Below are 20,904 nucleotides of genomic sequence, written 5' to 3'. Positions count from 1 at the left end.
CATTACGTTTTGGAAAATATCAATTACATTATTTTGAAGGCATAAGTAATAACATTTTTTCTGCTACTTTTTAAATATTACAAATTTTATTACCAATCTAGAGTAAAAAATATTTCAGTAGACTAAATTCATCAACCTTTCTGTATTAGGATACTCTTTTCATGTATGAAATTTTAATGTATGGAAAATAATTAGACAACAATAAAGGGATTTGACTATGAAAACCTAAATAAATTAGATAACTTAATTATACAAATACTGAAAAATAAATTTAAACAAATTAAAAATAAAAGTATTTTTATCTAGATTTTAAAGGGAGAACGATTTCAGTTACTCCTTTTAGAATTTTTTTTGGTACTTGATATTTCTTATGGTAAATAGAAAAACGTAGAGGTAAAACGTAGATGTACTCACGTTGGAGCAAAACGAGAGTAACGACTGATCCGTATATTTGCTGCAGAGAGGCGAAGTGTGACTCGCCTGTTGACTGTGATTACCTGGAAGTGTATTCTGCCCGTTTCCAGTAATCTCTAGATAGCCTCGGCTACTTGCTAGACTACCTCCTCGCGTACCAATATCTACAAAAATGACATTTTTGATCATTACTCTGTGATATCGTTCGTCAATATTTGGTAGTACGCACGGAAGCACATTGAAATAGAAGAATGAAGAAACGATATCAACAAGGCTTTAACAGATTAGATGCATCACTGAATTGATGTTGTGCAGGTCTATTTAGACCACTTCAACCTTTAGCATTTTATATGAAAAATATCTAAAGAAGAATGTAAGGGTATCCATAAACTAAAGAGTTGTGAATTTTCTGCCTATCACTAATTAATCATAATAACAACGGAAATAGCATTGTTACGAGTCGTAAGGGTGAGTGGAAGTTCGGCCGCGGTGCAGAGGATTGGTATTAATGTGAGTTTTGTTAGTAGCAAATCCGTGTATGGTTAACAGGGGAAGCTGAGAGATGATTGGTGTGAACAAACCTGTGTATGAGTACGGGGAGCTGTAGGAAAAGACATGTGGACAAATCCCTAGATGGTTAACATAGGGAACTACAGGGAACTATAGGAATGTTAGTTAACTCGTAATTTATTGTTTATAACAATGCACCCCGTACGGTAAGGATGTACTGGTTGTAGGTTCAAGTTGGGTCGAATCTACGATGTTGACTTTTGGTTAGATTGAAATAACTCGTGATTTGAATATAAATACAAAGATATATATTTTTACAAAAAATGAGTCTTGTACAGATACTTTAAGTGTATGTGAATGCGTCACGTAGATTAAGACCCTTTTAGTTTTAACGAACCGAGGAATACGAGGGTCTCAAAAATACAATTAAAATGCCTAACAGTGACTATATGTACAATACGGTTAATAACGTAATGGTTCCATAGGAACTTGAACCCAATCTTGCAAAAAATAATGGACAGAGTAATAGTGTAGCTATCTAGTTAAACTCTAAATAAGACCACAGGGCCTGATCTCTAGCCCTTTATACATCCAAAAATTGTATATTAAAAGTGGTGGGGACACAGCTGTTACCTAACCTGGTCAAAGAGGTCATGTAGGCGACGCATACGTAACAGCATCAATTAAAAACTAACGAAATTAAAAACTAATCGAGCAAGAGGTAATTGACAACAATGAGAGATAGATTTTAACATTAAAATCTTGTGAGATTTAATGCAAAGCATTAAAATATTGTAATATAACACGATTTTCTCTCATATTTTTGTAAAACTAATAGGTATGTTTAACATAATCAATTATCACTAAAATTAATTATAAGTGTCAAGATATAATTTATTATTAAAAAATTTATCTACTGAATTTCTATAGAACGAAGCAGTAACTATGCTTACAGACATTCAGTGTGTATATCACGGTTTATCCGCAGGCATCTGAAACCAGCTTTATGATTGCAAGGTCAACTAAGATGGGAAGTATCTTCATTGAGTAAAATCTTGTTCGTTATTCTTAATTATTCGATTTGGTTAACCTTTAAATAATAAGGTACCTTATGTACTCAACAAACAAACTATCTACAATAAACTCCTAGAATTAGTTCCCCTCATGGCCTCAAAAACTCTTTTTCTTCTTTAACCCTTACTATATCGAGGAGTAACTCGGAGTGCAAATATACAGCTCCCAAAATTGCGATTCAAAAAATAAAAACAAATAGGTACATAATAAAATCAAAAATTTGGAAATTAAACTTTCTAATATTCGGAAATTTGAAGAGTTGGGAATTCAAAAATTTAATTGTGTTAAGGAAACAGTACTGGGGTCCCTGAATGATCCCACCTTAGTGTTCAAACATTTAATTGATGGACGGGACAATTAATTCCTTTTTGATCTTCTTCACCAATAATGTTTGTTTACCAAAGAATAAAATACTTCAAAACACATAAGCTGATCATTAATAGATGAAGTAGAAACGCAGAATGTATGCATGTTTTGCTGCAAATGAAATATCAATTGTATAAAGATAATATCCTCAGTACGAGGCACACAGCAGAGGATTAGGATAGAGAGAACACCTTGTGTACTCGCCATCGAGTGAGTAGAGCGACGAGCCTCCCTATCCTGAAGGAAGCACAGCCAAGGATTCCTCCACCAACGCGATCGTTTCGGACGTCTGCTCACTTTGGAACCATTACAGCTGCAAGTGCTACCAGAGTGCGTCGATGGCCTGGAAATCCATCGGGCGCGAAGACGAGGTAGTTTCTGGCTCCTGATTGCCCTTGACACTTCGGTACGGACTTCACCGTTTAAGAAACAGTATAGAACGGCTACAAAAAAGCCCTGCAGATGAAAGAACAAACAGTTCACTTATTTGGATAGAATGGACGATAGACATTAGGTGAATAAAGTATAGGTATATATGTGTAGGTATCTTGGTGGAATTAGTTGAGTGAAGAAACCAGGTGGATGGGAAATATGACAAATGATAAATTACCAAAAGAAATTAAGACTTAGAATTGTTATTTGGCAGCTAGAAGTTTTCAAAATAGTGTCTAAAAATAGATTTAAAATTTTGCCTAACTTTAAAAATGTGCCAATATATTCCCCAACAGTTACTTAAATAATAAAATGCGTAATTGATCTATTTTTTAAGAGTTACGTACCTGAAAAGATGCAAAAAATTGATCACAAAATAGCCAAACAACTTCCACAGTCTCGTTTATGCCAATGATGTAAGACATGCCTAAGAAAAGCGTGTAATGGACGCCAAACAATGGTACCAGGACTAGAGTACTCTTTGCCCACCTCCTAGAAACGTAAGAAGTTTTCGATGGTTTAATGTTAATCCTCTTTGGTCTAAGGTTAATTCTGAAGTAGTATTATCGCAGGATTATTGCGGATTAAACTCACTTATATCTCTGCGTTTCTTCCGAAACCGTCGACTTCAGTTTCAGTAACAGTACTCTGACTATGTTGATGAAGAGGACAAAATTGATCTGCGAAATTTAAAATCTAAATTTTCAATGTGCTAAAGAAATTGTTATCAGAATACATGTAAATATTGACAATAAGTTACTTGAAGTAATTGTGAGATTTTATGAAATAAAATTTAATATAAAATATTTTTAATTATACTTTAATTTATGTAATGCAACATCGATATTTATCTAACTGTAAAACATAACTGTTTTACTTATTTGTTATGTGTCGTTATTACCAATTTGTAGTTATTAATATTAAAAAATGATCGATTTTTAGAATTGAAGAGTTATAAGACATGAATATTTCAAAACTTTTTCAAAGAGGTACAATTTATTTCGGAAAAGCAGAAGGAAACGTAGATGTATAGCGCTTTATTCTCCGCACTCTATTTACCTACTATAAATTTCACCATCTACGTACATGCATAGTGGATTTAAATCTAAATAAAATTGTTTTTATGTAAAGTGTCTGTTTTTTCAATAATCCTTATTGAAAATTTGTATTCACATAATTCGTAGGTTTTTAAATTAATTTTTATTATTATCCATAATCATATGAGTATAATAGATTTTCGATTAACTGCATCTCAGTTATGTAGGTGCAGTCTCTACACTACTCTACAGGATTACAGTTATTCGCTGTAATGTTGATAAGACTACAATAGGATTACGATTTAACAATAGTCTATGAAAAATAATAAAATTAAACATCAGAAACGTACTTTAAATTTGAGTCTTGTGCTAATTGTAAGTCAATTAGTCGAGGTTCTACTGCATATGACATGACATGATATAATTTGAAATACGCGCATATTTTTCAGAGATCATTATAACTCTTTTAACAAATTAAACTAATTGTAAGTCATACAATATACTATATAGTTATGTATACTTTGATTGAATAGTAGGTAATTATTGTCTTACTAGAATGGATAGCATTGTAGGCACTTTGATAAGAAGAAAGAGGTAGGAATTTTCGTTAGTGGTCCAGCAGTATTTGTTTTCAAGCGTTACTCTTACTACAATCCAGCAAGATACAAATATGGCTGGCAAACCTGAAAACCAAAATCAATAAATTATATTTTTACATGAAGTATTCCATGTATCTTATCTATTTTCATATCTCCATTGATTTTTACAACATAAATACAATAAGTTTCAATTGTATAAAAATAAAGATTGTATAATATATAAACATAGAATTTTTTAATCTTTTATGCTTACTTTCAAATGTCATAGTTTTTGCTCAATTATAGGTAACCATCTAAATTTAATAAGAAAACAGTTTCACTATACAAAGGAATTTAATAATTTTGCAAATCCAAACAGGATAACTTTAAAAGAAAAATCGTTAGTTTTATAGAATTGAACAGGGTTTTTTCATTCCACCTTTTTCTACAAACAAAAGTGAAGGGATACGGAAGTGATCTAAATATAAATAAAGTACTTTGGGCAATTACTTACAAAGCCTTTCTCTTCACCAATCTCAGGAATTTCGAAATATGTTGTCAAGGTCAACGTTCTGAATAATTTTATCCTATACATACATATAACTGCAGTTTGGCTTTAGTTCTAAAAAAATTTATAAAAATATATATTTGCAGTACATATTATGTAATGTATTTTTTTAAAGCTCAAGGTAGTTTTGGGTCACTATTCTGTATCATTGTTGAAAATCCTATAACTGCTTGAATGACGATGAGTGTCAAGACCTAGTTGTAAACCACAGAATGAATTTCGTTGATCTGCTCAGTGTATGTACATTGTACATACTCAAAGTACATGCTCAAAGTATAGAACGTGTTCGGTTTGAAATTAGAACCAGTTATATAACATTAACTTTATGCCGGGTACAGAGGGTATATCAGAAATATCTGAGATATTTGCACAAAACTATTGCTACTGCTACATTGTATTCTGTTTATGCGTGCACTTACGAAACACATTACTTGCTTTTGGGGAAGTTTAAAATTTCGCAGAGTGGGCGGGGGATGGGCTTTGCCACTTCCCCTGCACCTCTGCCCCATAGAAAAGCCTCACCCACACCAACTTTGATCCGTCTTTCTTTTCCTGTTAGGAAAATATTGACATGCACGAAGACATTATGGAACATATGGAACGAACATTTCGTTGAAATCCAACATTGAAATTGGCCAAGCTTAATCTTTTAGTTTACCCGTTATATAAACTGCCTGTCGGCTACTGCAACGTGTTTGTACAGAAACAATAGATAAGTGGTGGCATCGGGTTTACGTATACGCTGTCGTGGCCGTGCACGTATAGGTAAAAGCCACTGCAGTAGTAATAATAGTTTTTTGTAAATATCTCGAAAGTTAAAATCGTCCGCAAATTTTTTCAAATGAAAAAGTTATTCAAAATAATGCTCTTTATGAGATATTAAAAAATCGGAACAGGTAATAACCCAGGCAAGTACTGGATTAGTGTTTTATCCAATATCATATAACATATAATTAGAATTTTTTCGTTGTACATAGAACATACCCTGGAAAAGTCTCTCTGTTTTTTATGCACTCTGGATAGCAGAATTCTTGTTTTGTTGGAATATTTTTAATATTACGGTCAAAACGCTTCCAGCTAATACTATTATATACTATCATGTTTTATATGATGTGTAATAATTTTTTTGAAACTAACTCAACCTTACAATAATGCAACACATAGTACTGAACCTTTTGTTGCATACAGATACATATTTTGAAAACTAAAGCCAAGCGATGGTTATATGTACAAGTGAAACTCAGAATGGTAAACTTGACCACATATTTCAAGATCATTGAAAACCATACTTAAAGGTGATTTCTTTGTAAATAATTAACACACTTTATACATAGAGTAGCGCATACTTAAATTCTAACAAAGTTGTTTCATGTAAATTTCAATAACCCAGTTTCATTGCGCATTATCTCGAGGGTCATTGTAACACAAATCTATTCAAATCTACTATATTTGAACCCGAACTTCTTCCTAGAACAATACTTGATCTGTTCCATGAGAATTAAAATGTAAACCTTCAATTTTATTGGAATTTAAGCGTGTACTACTGTAATACAGAAAATAATTCTTGGAAATAGTTTTAAGCGTAGCTCACCCCATCCAAGGCACACGTAACCAACAATACTAGAATTCACATCAGTAAACAGTGCCAAGAACACCAAGTTGTGTAAATAAAGACCCTCCATGAGAATCCAAAAGTAATTTGCAAGGATGAAGTACTGCCATAAACTGGTGAATGCTTTACAAAGCCAACTGCTCTCCTTCTCGTCCACAAGCCAATATGTTTTCCCGTTTTTGATCATCACGTCCGAAGCGAGAGCAATCCCAGAAACGAATACGATGTCCTTCATGAGGGCCATGAAAGCCCTGAGCATGAACGAGGCGAACAGATGCATGTGGAGCATGTTCCTCGGGCACCTCAATTTCCTACGTCCAATTCGGGATAAACTTGGAGTAGTGATCCGAGGTTTTAGCGTTTAGATATCAATGCTGTAGTGAGTTAACACATTTATCGAGGAAAATAGGATAAGATATTTAGACGGATAAATTGGAAACTTGGGTAAAGGATTTGAGCATTAAAAAGTCCGAAAAATGAGTATTTCGTTTGTTAAGTAAATAAACATTAAGAATGTTAGATATTCTAATGCTGCACTACTTAGATATTTACTACGCTATGATATTTATCTAAGAATTTAGATATTTGAGTTTTAAATCTTAATGCGTGATATTTAAAGACATGTATAATATGCACGCTTTAATAATAATGTTTCGAAAAATCAAAATAGCAAATTTGTGATAAGACAAAATCCAATACAATTTAGATACGCAGTAACTGCAACACGAAAAATGAATTAATTATTTCTAGGTGTACGTAAACTGTATAATCCTTTTGAAATATTGTATATTTGAGTACCATTTTGACAATGTGAGTGTTTACGTAAGGTATAACATTTCCTTGTTATAAGTCTGTGACTATATTTTCTATTTTTTTGACTTATATAGAGCAAATGAGTTTTATTTGGATAAACTATAAAAAAAGTAATGGTGACGGCTACTAGAGGTAAAAGTAGACCTCTGAATCGGTGGACATTTGAAAAAATGTTCCCGCAAAATTGTTTATAAGAATGAAAAAAATTGTTAAACTTTTTTGTATAAATGTGTTCTGTATATCGAATAGAAAAAATCTAAAAGGAACCATGGTCCGGAAATGTACCATTTAGGTGCTATAAAATTTTTAACATATACGCAGGAATGAAGCACGTACGCACGCATATTCGTTTCTCTGATCCTTTAATATCTTTTAACATCTAATCCTTTTTTTTACACGGTACAGCTGAAATGCGTTAACCTTTGGCCATTGAATGTGTGGTTACAAATGCTCTTTATTAGCAGTATTATTAAAGAGAATGTAATTAATGATATATTTACTAATAAATACTTACTTAAGAATTTTTTAAATTTCTGAAGCTTAAAATTATTTTTACGAATTGTCTTATTGAACAATTGTTATTTTGCATTCATGTTCTAAGTGTAATTTTCAGTGTAATTACAATCTTTAATTCTTCCATATTATTCTTAGCAATTTCAAATAAACAAATATTAATTATATACGTATATTATATACCATATGTAATACATATTATTCTCTTCAAATCCTATCCAATAACAAAGATAATTAATTAACTCTCGTGTTTTAAACGAAGTAGGTAATATTTTATTTATAAACTACTATGTATATCCTTACATCTAAACAATTATTTTAATGAATTATATTAGTAATTATAGTAAACAATTGCTAGAGTAGGTTATTTTAGTAAAAAATACTCGATTTCCTAAAACTAGTTACTTGTGGCACTCGTTTCTGAGCAACTGTACGGATAAGATCTGTGTTGGTAAGTAGTGTTTACGTGATCGAGACAGTATGCTTTGGTCGCTGCCAACGCTATAGGTGCCTATAACCTCAGAGCGGTCTCAAACTTTGTGAACAATTAATCCTTGCTTGAATTGTCTAAGCATCCGTAAGCCTTTCGTTAGTTTGGTTATGTTTAGTCGCTACCCTTGAGAAAATACTCTTCAGGAGCAGTCTTAACCCCTTCGTTTATTTCAACGAGTCTGACTCATGCACTGTTTACAATATCTTCGCTGCCGATTACGCGATAATGCCTGATGAGGATTTTTCGCAGTAACTGATCACGCATCTTCACGTGATAGGTGTATGTTCACCTAATAAAAGTCCTATTCCTGGCAGTTTGGAGATGGTCACCCGTTTCAGATTGTCAGCGAAGATAATTACATTATGAAAGAAAATTGTAGATGAAGGGATTAATATTTGTCAGACTAGGAACAGCTTTTAGCGCTTTTTAACAGGTGATTCATCTGCTTACAGCTAATGTGAATTATAACATTAGAGGAGCATCAATTATTTTTTCTTTTTTTTTTTATTGACAAACTGAAAAAGCTTTAGATCGACTCCAATCCATGTCATACAAAAATGTGCATCAAAACTTTCATTTACTTAAGCACTTATATTAGTTATCATATAATCACATTTATATCTATATCCTCATACTATGTTTATCATAAAATTCATGAATTATTTTTAATGTTTCAATCTTAGGAGGAGTATCAATTATATTTGCTAGAACAGTCGCTACCTCTAAGGGTGTGATCTCAATCTAACAGGAACAGGGCTCAGTACATCAGCTGCTTCCAAGATGTCGCTCATACTGCATTCGTTTAAAGTCGTCGCAGTGCACCTGTCATAAAGGTTTCGCTAACCTGAATCTATAAAGGAGCATCGAATATTCTCGATCTTTGGAAAATGGTCGCGACCTCTAAAGTAGCGGTCTCGATCTCACTAGACAAGTACCTCAAATCTTCGTGCTTCCACAACCGGATGTCAGAGAGAAGTGTGTCTCCTGCTGCTGTTGCAGCTCCTTATATATCCACCAGTTGGAGTTCGCGCATGCGCAGTGACTTATTACTAATGGCGCACTTATTCTAACAGTGACTGTTTTAGATGAAAAACGTAGAAAATACGTTATACTTATATTAAAACACAACAACGAAACAACCAAATTAAAGTCCAAACTAATTTCCCAGAGAATTACATAAGAGTAGTCACGGCCTTAAAAGCAAAAAATGCCAATTACCATACGTACTAATTTAAAAATGATAGAAGTTACAAAGTGGTACTAAGAAGAATGCACTAAAAAACATACCAAGAGGATATTATAATCGAACTAGAGCAAAAGAACTTCAAAGTACGTTCTGTAAACAACATAATCATATATACTGCAATTCTTGCTATGCACAAAAACTTTGAAATTGTTTAATCAATGCTCGAAAAAAGTCTCTCTACAGTAAAACGATTCTCCAGTAAATGGGAGATTAAAATCAATGAGTAAAAATCCAAACATATATTTTTTACGATAAAAAAACAAACAGCTCCCAATGTCTCAATAAATAAAAACGTCATACCGCAAACTAATATTGTTAAATACTTAGGAATCCACTTGGACACTCACTTGCAAACACCATGTACGGAAAAAAATTAGAAGAAATTAAATCAATCAGAAGAAACAAGGAATATGTAACGGGTAGGAATTACAAATTAGTGTTGAAAATAAGCTACTAATTTACAAAATAATCATGAAGCAAATATGGACCTATGGCATTGAGCTATGGAACATGGCAGCTAACTGTGACATCAAAAAATTAGAGACCCTATAATCAATTATACTACAAATAGTAATAAACGCACCACGGTACATAAGAAACGAGGATCTAAGAACACACCTTGAAATCGAACCAACAGAAGAAGTAATTGTACGACATGCTAAAAATTACAAATTGAGACGGACTAGTCATCCTAACACATTAGTCAACAACCTTTACACTCAACCTATCTTGAGAAGATTAATCAAAAAGTATCCCATAAATCTAACGTGCTAACTAATGGTACGGACCACTGGGAAAATACCTATGTGCCACTAACAAACAATCAATACTAATAAAATTTGCCGAATGTTGTAAAACAAATTGCAAATTATAAGAAGGGAATAATTTAAAAGAAAAGTCATTTGTGGGTTAACACATCACTGCAAAACACGCCAATTATTAGTGCAAATTCAGACTGTATGAATATGCACAATATTATTATATATTGTTATATATTATTGTATATTGTTACATATTGTTTTATATTATTACATATTGTTATATATTGTTATGGATGCACATAATATATACTTAATTAATCCATTTTTAACTATTAAAAAATACTGAAACTACTACATAGTGATAAATATAATATCTTCTTTTCACTTTTCTTTTCTACCTTATTCTCAATTAGTGATATAACATGTTTAAGAATCATTAGCGTTTGTTCCTTGCACGAAACGATAAGGAGCATTTGTAACCACACATTTACTGGCTGAAAGTTAATGCATTTTAGCTGTTGCGTGCATCAATATATTCACGATCATTTCGTCTTCGCTGTTTTAAAGGATCAGAAAAACGAATATGCGTGAATGTGTGTGTGCGTCGGGGGCAAGAGATGCGTAGTAAGGAATTAGCGAAACGTTTGTCTCTTTTATGCACAGCATCGTGCTGATATAGAATGATGCAATAATGTTGACACATAGAACACATTTATGCAAAAAAATTAACAATTTTTTTCATGGCTATATTTGCAGCAACTTTTTTTTCAAATGGTCCTAGAAGTTGTGACCATTACTTTTACAGCCTATACATACTGTTCAGAGATGAGACGACGGTTAGTGAGACGGTGTAGAGTCAGTAGGGGTACTTCGCAGAAAGCACATGGCCCTGTCCGTATCGCTTTGCTTACAAGTTGTGGGGTCAATTGTTTGAAAGTTTGCAAATTCAATTTTTTTTCTTACATATTTTCATAAACTAACATTTTGAAAATATTTTAGGATAGGTCCTGTAAAAAATTCAAGCAATTAGCGAAGGAATAGAGTTTTGAACAGAACGATACTGATAGCCACGCAGCTTGTCGAAAGTATTTAAGCACGTTTTTTCGAAACTACATTTTTCTATACGGTGACCCTGATAATTCAATTTATGTTCGACAAATTGATTTCCGATTTTGTATACAATTCTGTTGTAAGATATCGTATCTGGTAATGAATACTTTTTTCTGCATGATTCCTCGTTTTTTAATGATAACGAAAGAATGATGACTTTTGATTATTTCTCCCGAAATAACAGAACTTTTTCTGAAGCATGTTAGTTGATTTCTCAGACTTTTGAAAATCCTCTTGCTCGAATATGTATACTTTGTAGAAAAAAGTTAGCTGTTGTCAGTTGCTAGTGAGGAAGTTGTCTTATGTTTTGTTTGTCCATTTTTCGGTGAAAATAACTTACAATTGGAATTCAAAATACTAATGTATTTTGAAAAAAGTCATTATTTTAAGTTAGATAGCAATTTATAAATAAGAAAACTGAAAAAATCTTCTATTTATAATAAATAGATTATTAAATAACAGAATAAAAATGAAAGCATGCCTCATTGTTACACTATAAAAATATTCGGACATTTTTTAAACATACGATAAAAATTGAAAATAATAATTTTTAATCAAAATTAAGGTAACAATTTTTTATAAAAATTGTTTTGATGCCCTTTTTATTTAATAATGTGTTTTAAGCAGTTCTGAATATTAACAATTTACTTTAATGTCAACCTTTAATGATAAATATGAAGCAAGTGATCCGTAAAACATTACAACCATTTTCAAAAGATGCACGTTGATTATTTCTACCAGAAGTACTTTCAGAAGATATGAAGATGAAGATAAAGATGTAGATGATGATGGAGATGATTAAAAAATTGCAATTGGTGTAACACTTCTTGTATGTATTGAAGAAAGGAAAAAATGGTCAGAAAGTTGGCTGATTACCAAAAATACATCCTCTCCTGTATCTACGGCTATTAAAAGAGTTTTGGCAAAACGAACCCAAAGACTTCTTTAATTATTCACGCATGGATGAAGAAAGCTTTGATTTTATTTTAAAAGTAGTTTAACTGTACATTAAGAAGAATTAAATAAATTTGTTAAGAACAGTTTTTCTAATATCGTTCCTGAGCTGTTCTCGAGTGCATGGCCAGCCACCGAATTATCGAAACACTCATAGTCAGAGGCGTAAAGAACCTGAACCCCTGATATTTTTACGAAATCACTATATTTCTGAAAGGCAGTATATTTCAAAGATAGTTCCATAGTACATGAAACCTTTAGCGATGAATCCTTAAGCTCAAAATCCGTTGGCAACCTAAGCTGAACTATGTTATGCCATGTTGTGTTTAAAAAATTTGTTTCAATATAATATACACGGAAGCGTTTCCATGAAAAGGTAAAGGAAGCGACGCTATGTCTTTTTCGGAAGTTACGTTATTACGTTTGACGTAGCACAAGATTATCTCGTGAGCAATTTTTCAGAAACAAACAAGGCATAGCTTAGCTGCAGAAGGAAACAAAGCACAGGATACCTTAGATTTTAGTGGAAACGATTCCGTACGTACATTGTACCAATGCAAATATATTGAAAGTTAACATGGCATAACTTAGCTTAGCTTTGTGGTGGATTTCCGGCTTTAGCCTTGAAGTTATATACGCACACTCAACTGCGATAACAGAATCCATTGTGTATCCGAATTAAGGAAAGGGGAACTATAGGAAGGATATTATGTTAAACTTAATAAAAACCACATTCCTTTGACTAGCCGCTACATCTCTGCACAGTATTTATTGCATTATCAACCCTCTGCAGGCAAGTTGCATAAAAATGAAGCATTGTACATTTCTCAAATTTTCTTTCGAATTTGTACTTTTTATTTTAAATATTTCACTTAAAAGGCAGTTATATAATCTAGCAAAGAGTGCGAGAAGTATTCCAACATTTTTTAAAAGTCTAGTAAAGAGAAAAAGTTGCGATTGGACGTAAATAAAGCAATTTATCTAGAATATGTAAATAATTATGTTTGTCTACGGAGGGTTAATAAAACTAAAGTTAAAGTTACTAGCAATTAAAGTTACTAACTTGTGAGTTGTCGTTATCAATGTGTTCCTGGTTCTAAACTCATTAACCTCATTCCAGGGATAAGATTGTACTTGTAAAACACTAAGCTTAGATACTTGGTACGTAACAAGTTCAAATTTGAAAGTGTAAATAGTGTCAGCATAGAACTTCTAACATAATTACGATTCTTTATTTAGAAAAGAAACTTATTTAGATAATCACTATTTTTAATAACCGAAGTTCTATTGTATTAGGATATTTGGGACACTGAGGGCATGGAATCATGGTAATTAAGCTAATACTTACTTGATCACCGCCAAAATAAAGAAGGCAATCACCAATGTGAAAAAGGAAACGGTGTACCCGACTTTCGAAATTGTCTTCACTATTGGAATGAATTTCTGTAACACAATTATTGAACGAGTTTCTATAGTACAGTTACTTATAATCACATTCATCACTCTATCCAGGGGAATTGTATATATAATTAATTGTATTATGCATAAAAATTCAGTGGAGAATCAAAGTTGTAACCTTATCGATAAAAAGGAAGAGGAAAAACTATGTTTGCATTTTGTAATTCACGATTCATAGTGAACTTATAAACTCTATTGCGAAGGCACAAATGGAATTAAGTATTTTACTTGAAATCAACGAAAACGTCGCGAATGATTAAAAACGGAGATTCAAAGGCATGAAAAAGAAATAAAAGCGTCAGACAATTGTCTAGTCGTTGTCTGCAGGCGTTCGTCTTCTTCTTAAAAACGCTTGACGTCATTGACATAATTCTCATCGATTTCCACTACCCGTAATAGTTTCAGATTCCTCGGGGAGTTGCTGCATTTTCTGTAATTTCCTCTAAGGAATACTTCCTCCTTTGCTAACAAGTTTCTTCCTATGTAGAATTGAAAATACTCAACTGATACACAACTATTAACAATGAAACTTCTGGCACCATTGTGGAACATCGGTGACTTGTCGTTTTAATTACTTTTTCTTCATCAATTATTTAGAGTATCTTATTTCCATAATTCTAGTTAATACTTGTACGTTTAAACAAAATTATGCTTTTATTCTTTTACATTTCTCATTTGAATTTCAACGTTCTTTACGTTTAATGTTTAATTTTTTGGAAATATGAATACGTCAACTTTTAATATTCTACATTCTAAATGGTTAAAAATATTAGAATTTAAAATTATGAATTTTCAAAAAGTCACTAGATCTAAAGAAATTGTTAATTCTTGAACTTCTTTAAGCGGGGATAACCGTTTAAATCGCCGCCGTAGAATACATGCACTATCTTCATTTTATTACAGTCCCACGGCTTGATGTATTTTTTTCTTTTTTACTTTATATTGACTATTTGAAAAATTTTAAATTACTTCGAAAGAAGTTCAGATCAGAAAATATATTTTCGAAAGTTATACGAGTTTTACTGAAGCGCCTTTATTTGGTCGATGGCTCTGAAAATACCGATACATCATATCTAAAATGAAACAGTGTTGTATTGAACATATTAATAGCTATCTGATATCTAAAGAAATTTTCTAATCTATAAAAAACCAAGGAATAGTAGTATGCTAAAAAAATTCAGATACTTTGGCAGAACCAATGTTTTTTGTGTATAAGTAAAAAACGAAGGAGCATATCGAAAAAAGGTTTCGCTCCCAGATGAGGAATTTTACGACGAACTTGTATACAAAATTAGAAGTTGATTTGTGAAACATAGCTTGTATTATCAGGGCTATTATATTGAAAAATGTAGTCTCGAGAAGCGTGCGTTTAAACTCTTTCGGCAAGCTGCGAGGCTATCTACTACGTTCTGTTTAAAACTCTATAACTTCGTTAATCCTTCAAATTTTTGTACAGCACATGTCTTAAAATATTCTTAAAGTGTCAGTCTATGAAAATATATAGGAAAAGAAAATTCATTTTTAAAACTTTCAAACGGTTATCCCCCCCTAAACTTAAATCTTAAAATCTTTAAATTATATATACATATATAGTTTCATAGTTTCTATATCTACTTCTGATACTGGATTTCCCAATGTTTATATGCTACAGAATTTATAAATTTATAATTCTATAAATCTATAAATATACAACGACTGAAGTTGGTAAATTTATATTTTCAAAATTTGTAATCTTACAAAATCTGAAAATTTATAATGTGCAAAAGGAGAATATTAAAGAAATACACCTATTTGGCTCTACCTCGAAATAAATTATTTGTGTAGGATCTATAACCGTTTCTTCCTCCTAAAGAACAAAAAATGTTTGTATCAGTTTCCTAGAAAACGATGGAAAAATTGTCAGAAATAAGTATAAATAATTAAATGTGCTAGTGCTCGAACTTATCTAACATTATATCTTATACAAAAGTATATGGAGAAATGAGTGTTGTCACAAATGTTATCAACGTCGCAACCTTAGATTGAATTAATAGTGAATATAGAAAATAATAAAATTCAGGCGATAATTCTACACAAAATAGTTACAACAATTATACAACGTATAATGGTACAAATTTGAATTTAGAAAAAATAAGTGCATTTATTCATTCGATAAAAAATGTCTCGAAAGAGGGGATGGTGAACTCAATTTTCGAACATAATTGATATTTTTCAAATATTTGTTATACAGATGTATAGATCTCCTAAAACAGTATAACTTTTATTTCCATTTTTTTATATTTCTTATCGTTCATGAATTACAAGCACCTAAACAGAAGGAGTGACTTGGACAAAAGGGTTGATTTCTCTTATAAAGTAAAAAAAAAAGAAATTACGACTAAATTCTTAAATTGATTTAATAAACATTTATGCAGAATTTCATCAAAATTGGCGTATATCAGTAACCGGGGTTTCCTTTAACATATTCGCTGCCACTGTTGAAGCATTATTGGCATAGCAATCATGTGATGTTCTTTGCGCCAGGCGTCAACTACCGTCAGAAAAATGTTAGTAATGTGCCGTATCTCACCAATTCCTACCTTTAAAAGACCAACTGTTACTCTGTCGATGCCTGGCACAAGGAACATTACATGCTACGTCGATAATGCCTCGACAGTGGCAGCCAACGTGTTAAGTACTGTTCAATTCTATTTATAAGGGTATGTGCAGAATAAGATGAAGGTATGACAGACGTATCGTCTGTGAACATCGCAAGAGTATAGCCGTCACGTTCTGATATGTCATTGACATAGACGTGGAAGAGGATTGGACTCAGGATTAATCCCTGGGAGATGCTTGCAATAATGGAGTATTTGGAGGAGGTGTATTTACTGATGGTGACAAAGATGAGTCTATCACTAAGGTAAAATTTGACTAGTTTAATGAAAGATTTCGGAAGACCTATACTGTTAAATTTAACCCTCACTCAGCGAACTGATTCGACTATGCGCGCGCCGAGCAGTGTCAGTTTAGTCTTCGCACGGCTGGGTAAAGGTTAAAGAGCAAAGCGTTGACCATTCATCTTTTGACATTAACTTCATGCGTTATCAATTATGAAACTCTCAGTAGCTGATTAGTGTAGATTCCTGTACGAAAACTAAACTGTTGGTTGTTGAGTGTCCTTCTTCTTTAGGAAGGAAAAGAGTTAAAAAAAGAGATTACTTCCGAACAGTTTGTCTATGAAAGGTAGTAGACTAATTGGTAAGTAGCTATCGACTTTGTTTTTTAGTTTACTAGATGCGGAGACGAGGGCATTTTGAGTTATTGCACGAAGATTCGATTCACAGAAGATATTTTTTGGAGAATTATAAACCACACCAATATATGTACAAGGTGAATCACGCAATTGGATCCAATTATATCTCAAATTTGGTGACAGAAAAAAACTGTAATGGGTAAGGTTGCGTGGTATTATAGTATGATAGTGCCCATTGTTCTACGGTTTCATTGTTTTCATAAGTTCAACTATGCACCTGAAGAATGCAAATGCACTTTTTTTAAATGGAATCATCTATTTTTTCCCAATATCGAATTCTCAGGTCATTGTGCGTAAAAAAGTATTAGGGTGTCATGTTAAAGAAATCGATATTTCATGAGATATTTCACATTGTTTCGTAACTCATTTATTTACCGTATAAAAAATGTTCGAACTTTCCACCTCCACATTGTAAGCACTTCATACATCGTTTCTTACTATTTTTCATAACTGAATTACTGTGGTCACCATTTGGATAATGTAATTTAATTCGTTTTTTCAAGTCTTTCGTGGAAGCTAATGATTGCGAATGCACCGTATATTAGAGTTACCTCAAGATAAAAAGTCCTATTCGGAACCAAATTTGAAAATTGTCATTTGCATCCTGCGGAGGCCGCAAACCAACTCTGAATAAAGCCCTGTCACTGAATTAAGGGAGGGGGTATGGTGGGAAAGGGAGCAGCCAATAAAGGAGCCCTTGGAGGAAGCTTCTATCAATATTTCTTCAGCGAGGAACACCTAGAGAAGTTAGTAGTATGACTATCGAAGTAGTTTGCGCACTTGGTCGGAAGATCCGAAGTTTTACTGCTGTGGTTACTCAAATGGGAGTCTACACACTTTACCTATTTAAGAGTCTGATTGCAGTTAGCCGATGAATGCTCAAAGATTTGACAATGGAAATACTGATTGTATATATGGGCGCTATGAGAGAAACTTTCCCAGTAGACGCAGATATAAAATAAGTGGCTAATCTGACACATTGTGTTAAATTTAGTGCCGTTTGGAAAAGTGTCGTTACATCATTTGCGAGAAGAGGATTTAGAAGTTTGGCTGCATTCTTCACCTTCTGCAGCAACTACTCTAAAGACAATCTGTACTCAAAGCAACGGAACTGAACCGTTGTCGAATGGTCCATCAGGCTCGAATAGCGCGGTAAAGGAGTAGAAAGAAAGACAGGGAGGACTAGAAAAAGAGTGAGTCCATGATAATAGAATCACTCCTTTTCAAAGCTATTATATATCCATAAGTAAGGAAGAATTTAAATGGTCAATTTTGCAATTCAAGTAGGAAAATTTCGAACATCAAAATTCCAATTCATGCATAGTTTGTACTTAGATATACAGTTTTTATAAATAAGAATAAAAAAAAATTTATAACACTTGACTGGAAAGATGAACATAAATAATGTTTCTCTAAATATATTATTTAAACAACTGGATTTTTTATAAAACAGTTTGCACAGCTTTCTCGTTAAAAAATAGTAATTTCATCAACTTACACAGCTATACTATGTCTAATAGTTTCCGAGATATTTGTCGAAACAGATTTTACAATTCCAACTTTCAGTGTGGTTTTAACACCTACAGGAACGATTGTCAATAAAAAATGTGCGTCAAATATTGTCATGAAAATTACATTGTATTTGAGTTTTATGAAAATCCGTGATTAACATTGCGGTATGTTTCCTTGCTTGTTATTAAACTTACAATCAGTATACCTACATATGCGTTTTCGGATGCAGAGTTGATAAACGTGTACTGATCACTATTTCGATATAGCAATGGTTTTATAGTAGTTCGGTTTTGCTTCATTTGATCATCAGCTGATTTACCTGCTAATTTTCTCACCAATTATGTTAAAGATGCTTCAATTAGTCAAAACACAATATTTACTGTCAGGTGAGTTCAAGGACTCACATTCACATTTGCACACATTTTTCACGATACTCCAGTCGTTTTTCGGGAAAGAGATACGAACATTTTTTGTTTCTACAAATAAGTCCAAAAGCGGCCATCTTTTAATATTTCTCTTTATATTCTGAAACTCACAGTTTTGTAGCTTCACAAATTTACAAACTTACTGACCAATAAACTGAATAAAAATTTGTTGTATCTAAAATTTATAAATATGGATCCAAAAAATACATTAGTTTAAAGTTACATTAATCAATAGTTCGGCGTTCATTTATAATGTAACAAATTTAAAATATTTTAATTAAAGGTTCTGGCAGAAGTTTTACCTAGGAATGGTATTCGGTCTCGAAACCGAACTTTTTTGTGGGTTCGGGAACTTATTTATTTTGATACCAAGTTAAATAAAAAGTACGGATAAAATACTGATAATAAGTAACTAAATTAGAACTAAAATGAATTTACGGTTTTATTTTTGCTCTCCTTAAACGCACCAAATTTATTTCAGATCTCTATATGAGATCAAAATTATTATCAGGAATGATATTCGGTCCCGAAGGACCGTTTACAACAGAAGTACCATTGAAGGATTTGTATCTATGAGGGTCTTAACTCGTTTTCAGGATCTTCTGTAACGAACACAACCTTCTTAAGCAAATGAATTCTCTACGTCAACGAACCTTTTCAATGTGTTTGTTTCACCAATACGCACGAACTATTCTTCTTTTTAGAAGATAGTGTTAACTTTAAGGCATTATTACTGCAAAATGAAAGCAGATCGGACACTATGTTATAGGATATTTTGTGATCCAATTGAGGTACCCTACCACCCTGTAGAATATTAAAACGCATGCATGTTACAGACTGTATCTAAGGAACTATATTTTATCAGTACCTTTTATTTAATTCCATATTAAATATGCAAGTTTCCGGACCCAAAAAGAATTTTGGTTTCCGGATCAAATAACATCCATTTCAAGAACATTTATAAAACTAAAATTTAATTTCCAAACCAGTTAAAAAACTGAAAAGCATTTCGGTTTTTAAAATGAGACTGCTTTGTAAAACCAGTAAATAAGGTTTTTAAAACGGCATCATAAAGAAAGACCAAATTAAATACAGTTTATTTCAAAAGGTATGCTAAATTCAAAATGAATTTCGGTTTCGGGATCAAATACCATAGCTAGGTTTATATCTGTTAAAATTGTCAGGAGTGAAAAATTAGAGTCATTACTATTTTCTGGTTATACTATTAGTTCTGGTACATTTATCAAGCTGTACAATCCATAAAAAGCCTGTTTTCTTTTCGTATTCTTTTACAAATTCAGTCTTTTTAAAATTGTATACTTGTATAAAGTCGCATATTCTACACTATATCTACATCTCACGATTCAAATTATAAATTTTTAATTTTTCAGTTTAAAAATCAAGAATCCTTATGAAAATATTACAGAATTTGAAGTCGTGTGAGATTTTTATGCAGTAAACACTCGTGTTTATTAATAGTAGTGTCTATTAGCAATAGCTTGTTCTTCTAACAATTCATTGTAACCTTTGTACAATTAGTATTCATTGTACAATTAGCATTCTCAGACATTATAACTTGCTTTTCGAATATCATCCTACCGCGTATAATCTCCTTTCCTCACTTTAAGTCTTCGTCCAAACAGCTCTAATGACTTTGCCACTTTGTCCCCTCTTGAATGGTTTCAAGTAGGGTACATACACCGTTAAATTTAATAGTCTACATAAGTATTTAC

General features: G+C 32.4%; 1 protein-coding gene across 3 annotated transcripts in view; it reads right to left on the bottom strand.

Annotated features, from left to right (window-relative positions):
* The window catches only part of LOC143180826 (parathyroid hormone/parathyroid hormone-related peptide receptor), a 163,968-nt gene that overhangs the window by 1,259 nt on the left and 141,805 nt on the right, over positions 1-20,904 (bottom strand). Inside the window, exons 6-12 of one of the 3 annotated variants that reach the window (XM_076380817.1) lie at positions 13,830-13,924; positions 6,571-6,923; positions 4,386-4,516; positions 3,391-3,476; positions 3,144-3,288; positions 2,556-2,820; positions 415-578 (exon numbers count right to left, since the gene is read on the bottom strand). In XM_076380817.1, the coding sequence (XP_076236932.1) occupies positions 415-578; positions 2,556-2,820; positions 3,144-3,288; positions 3,391-3,476; positions 4,386-4,516; positions 6,571-6,923; positions 13,830-13,924 (1,239 nt within the window). Of the gene's footprint in view, positions 1-414; positions 579-2,555; positions 2,821-3,143; positions 3,289-3,390; positions 3,477-4,385; positions 4,517-6,570; positions 6,924-13,829; positions 13,925-20,904 lie in introns of those variants that run through there. The other 2 variants (XM_076380818.1, XM_076380819.1) reach the window with 2 other exon arrangements.

The sequence above is a fragment of the Calliopsis andreniformis genome, chromosome 6 (genome assembly GCF_051401765.1).
Source record: "Calliopsis andreniformis isolate RMS-2024a chromosome 6, iyCalAndr_principal, whole genome shotgun sequence".
Taxonomy (NCBI): Eukaryota; Metazoa; Arthropoda; class Insecta; order Hymenoptera; family Andrenidae; genus Calliopsis; species Calliopsis andreniformis.
The sequence above is the reverse complement of the archived record's forward strand: the minus strand, read 5'-3'. Positions and strand labels throughout refer to the sequence as shown.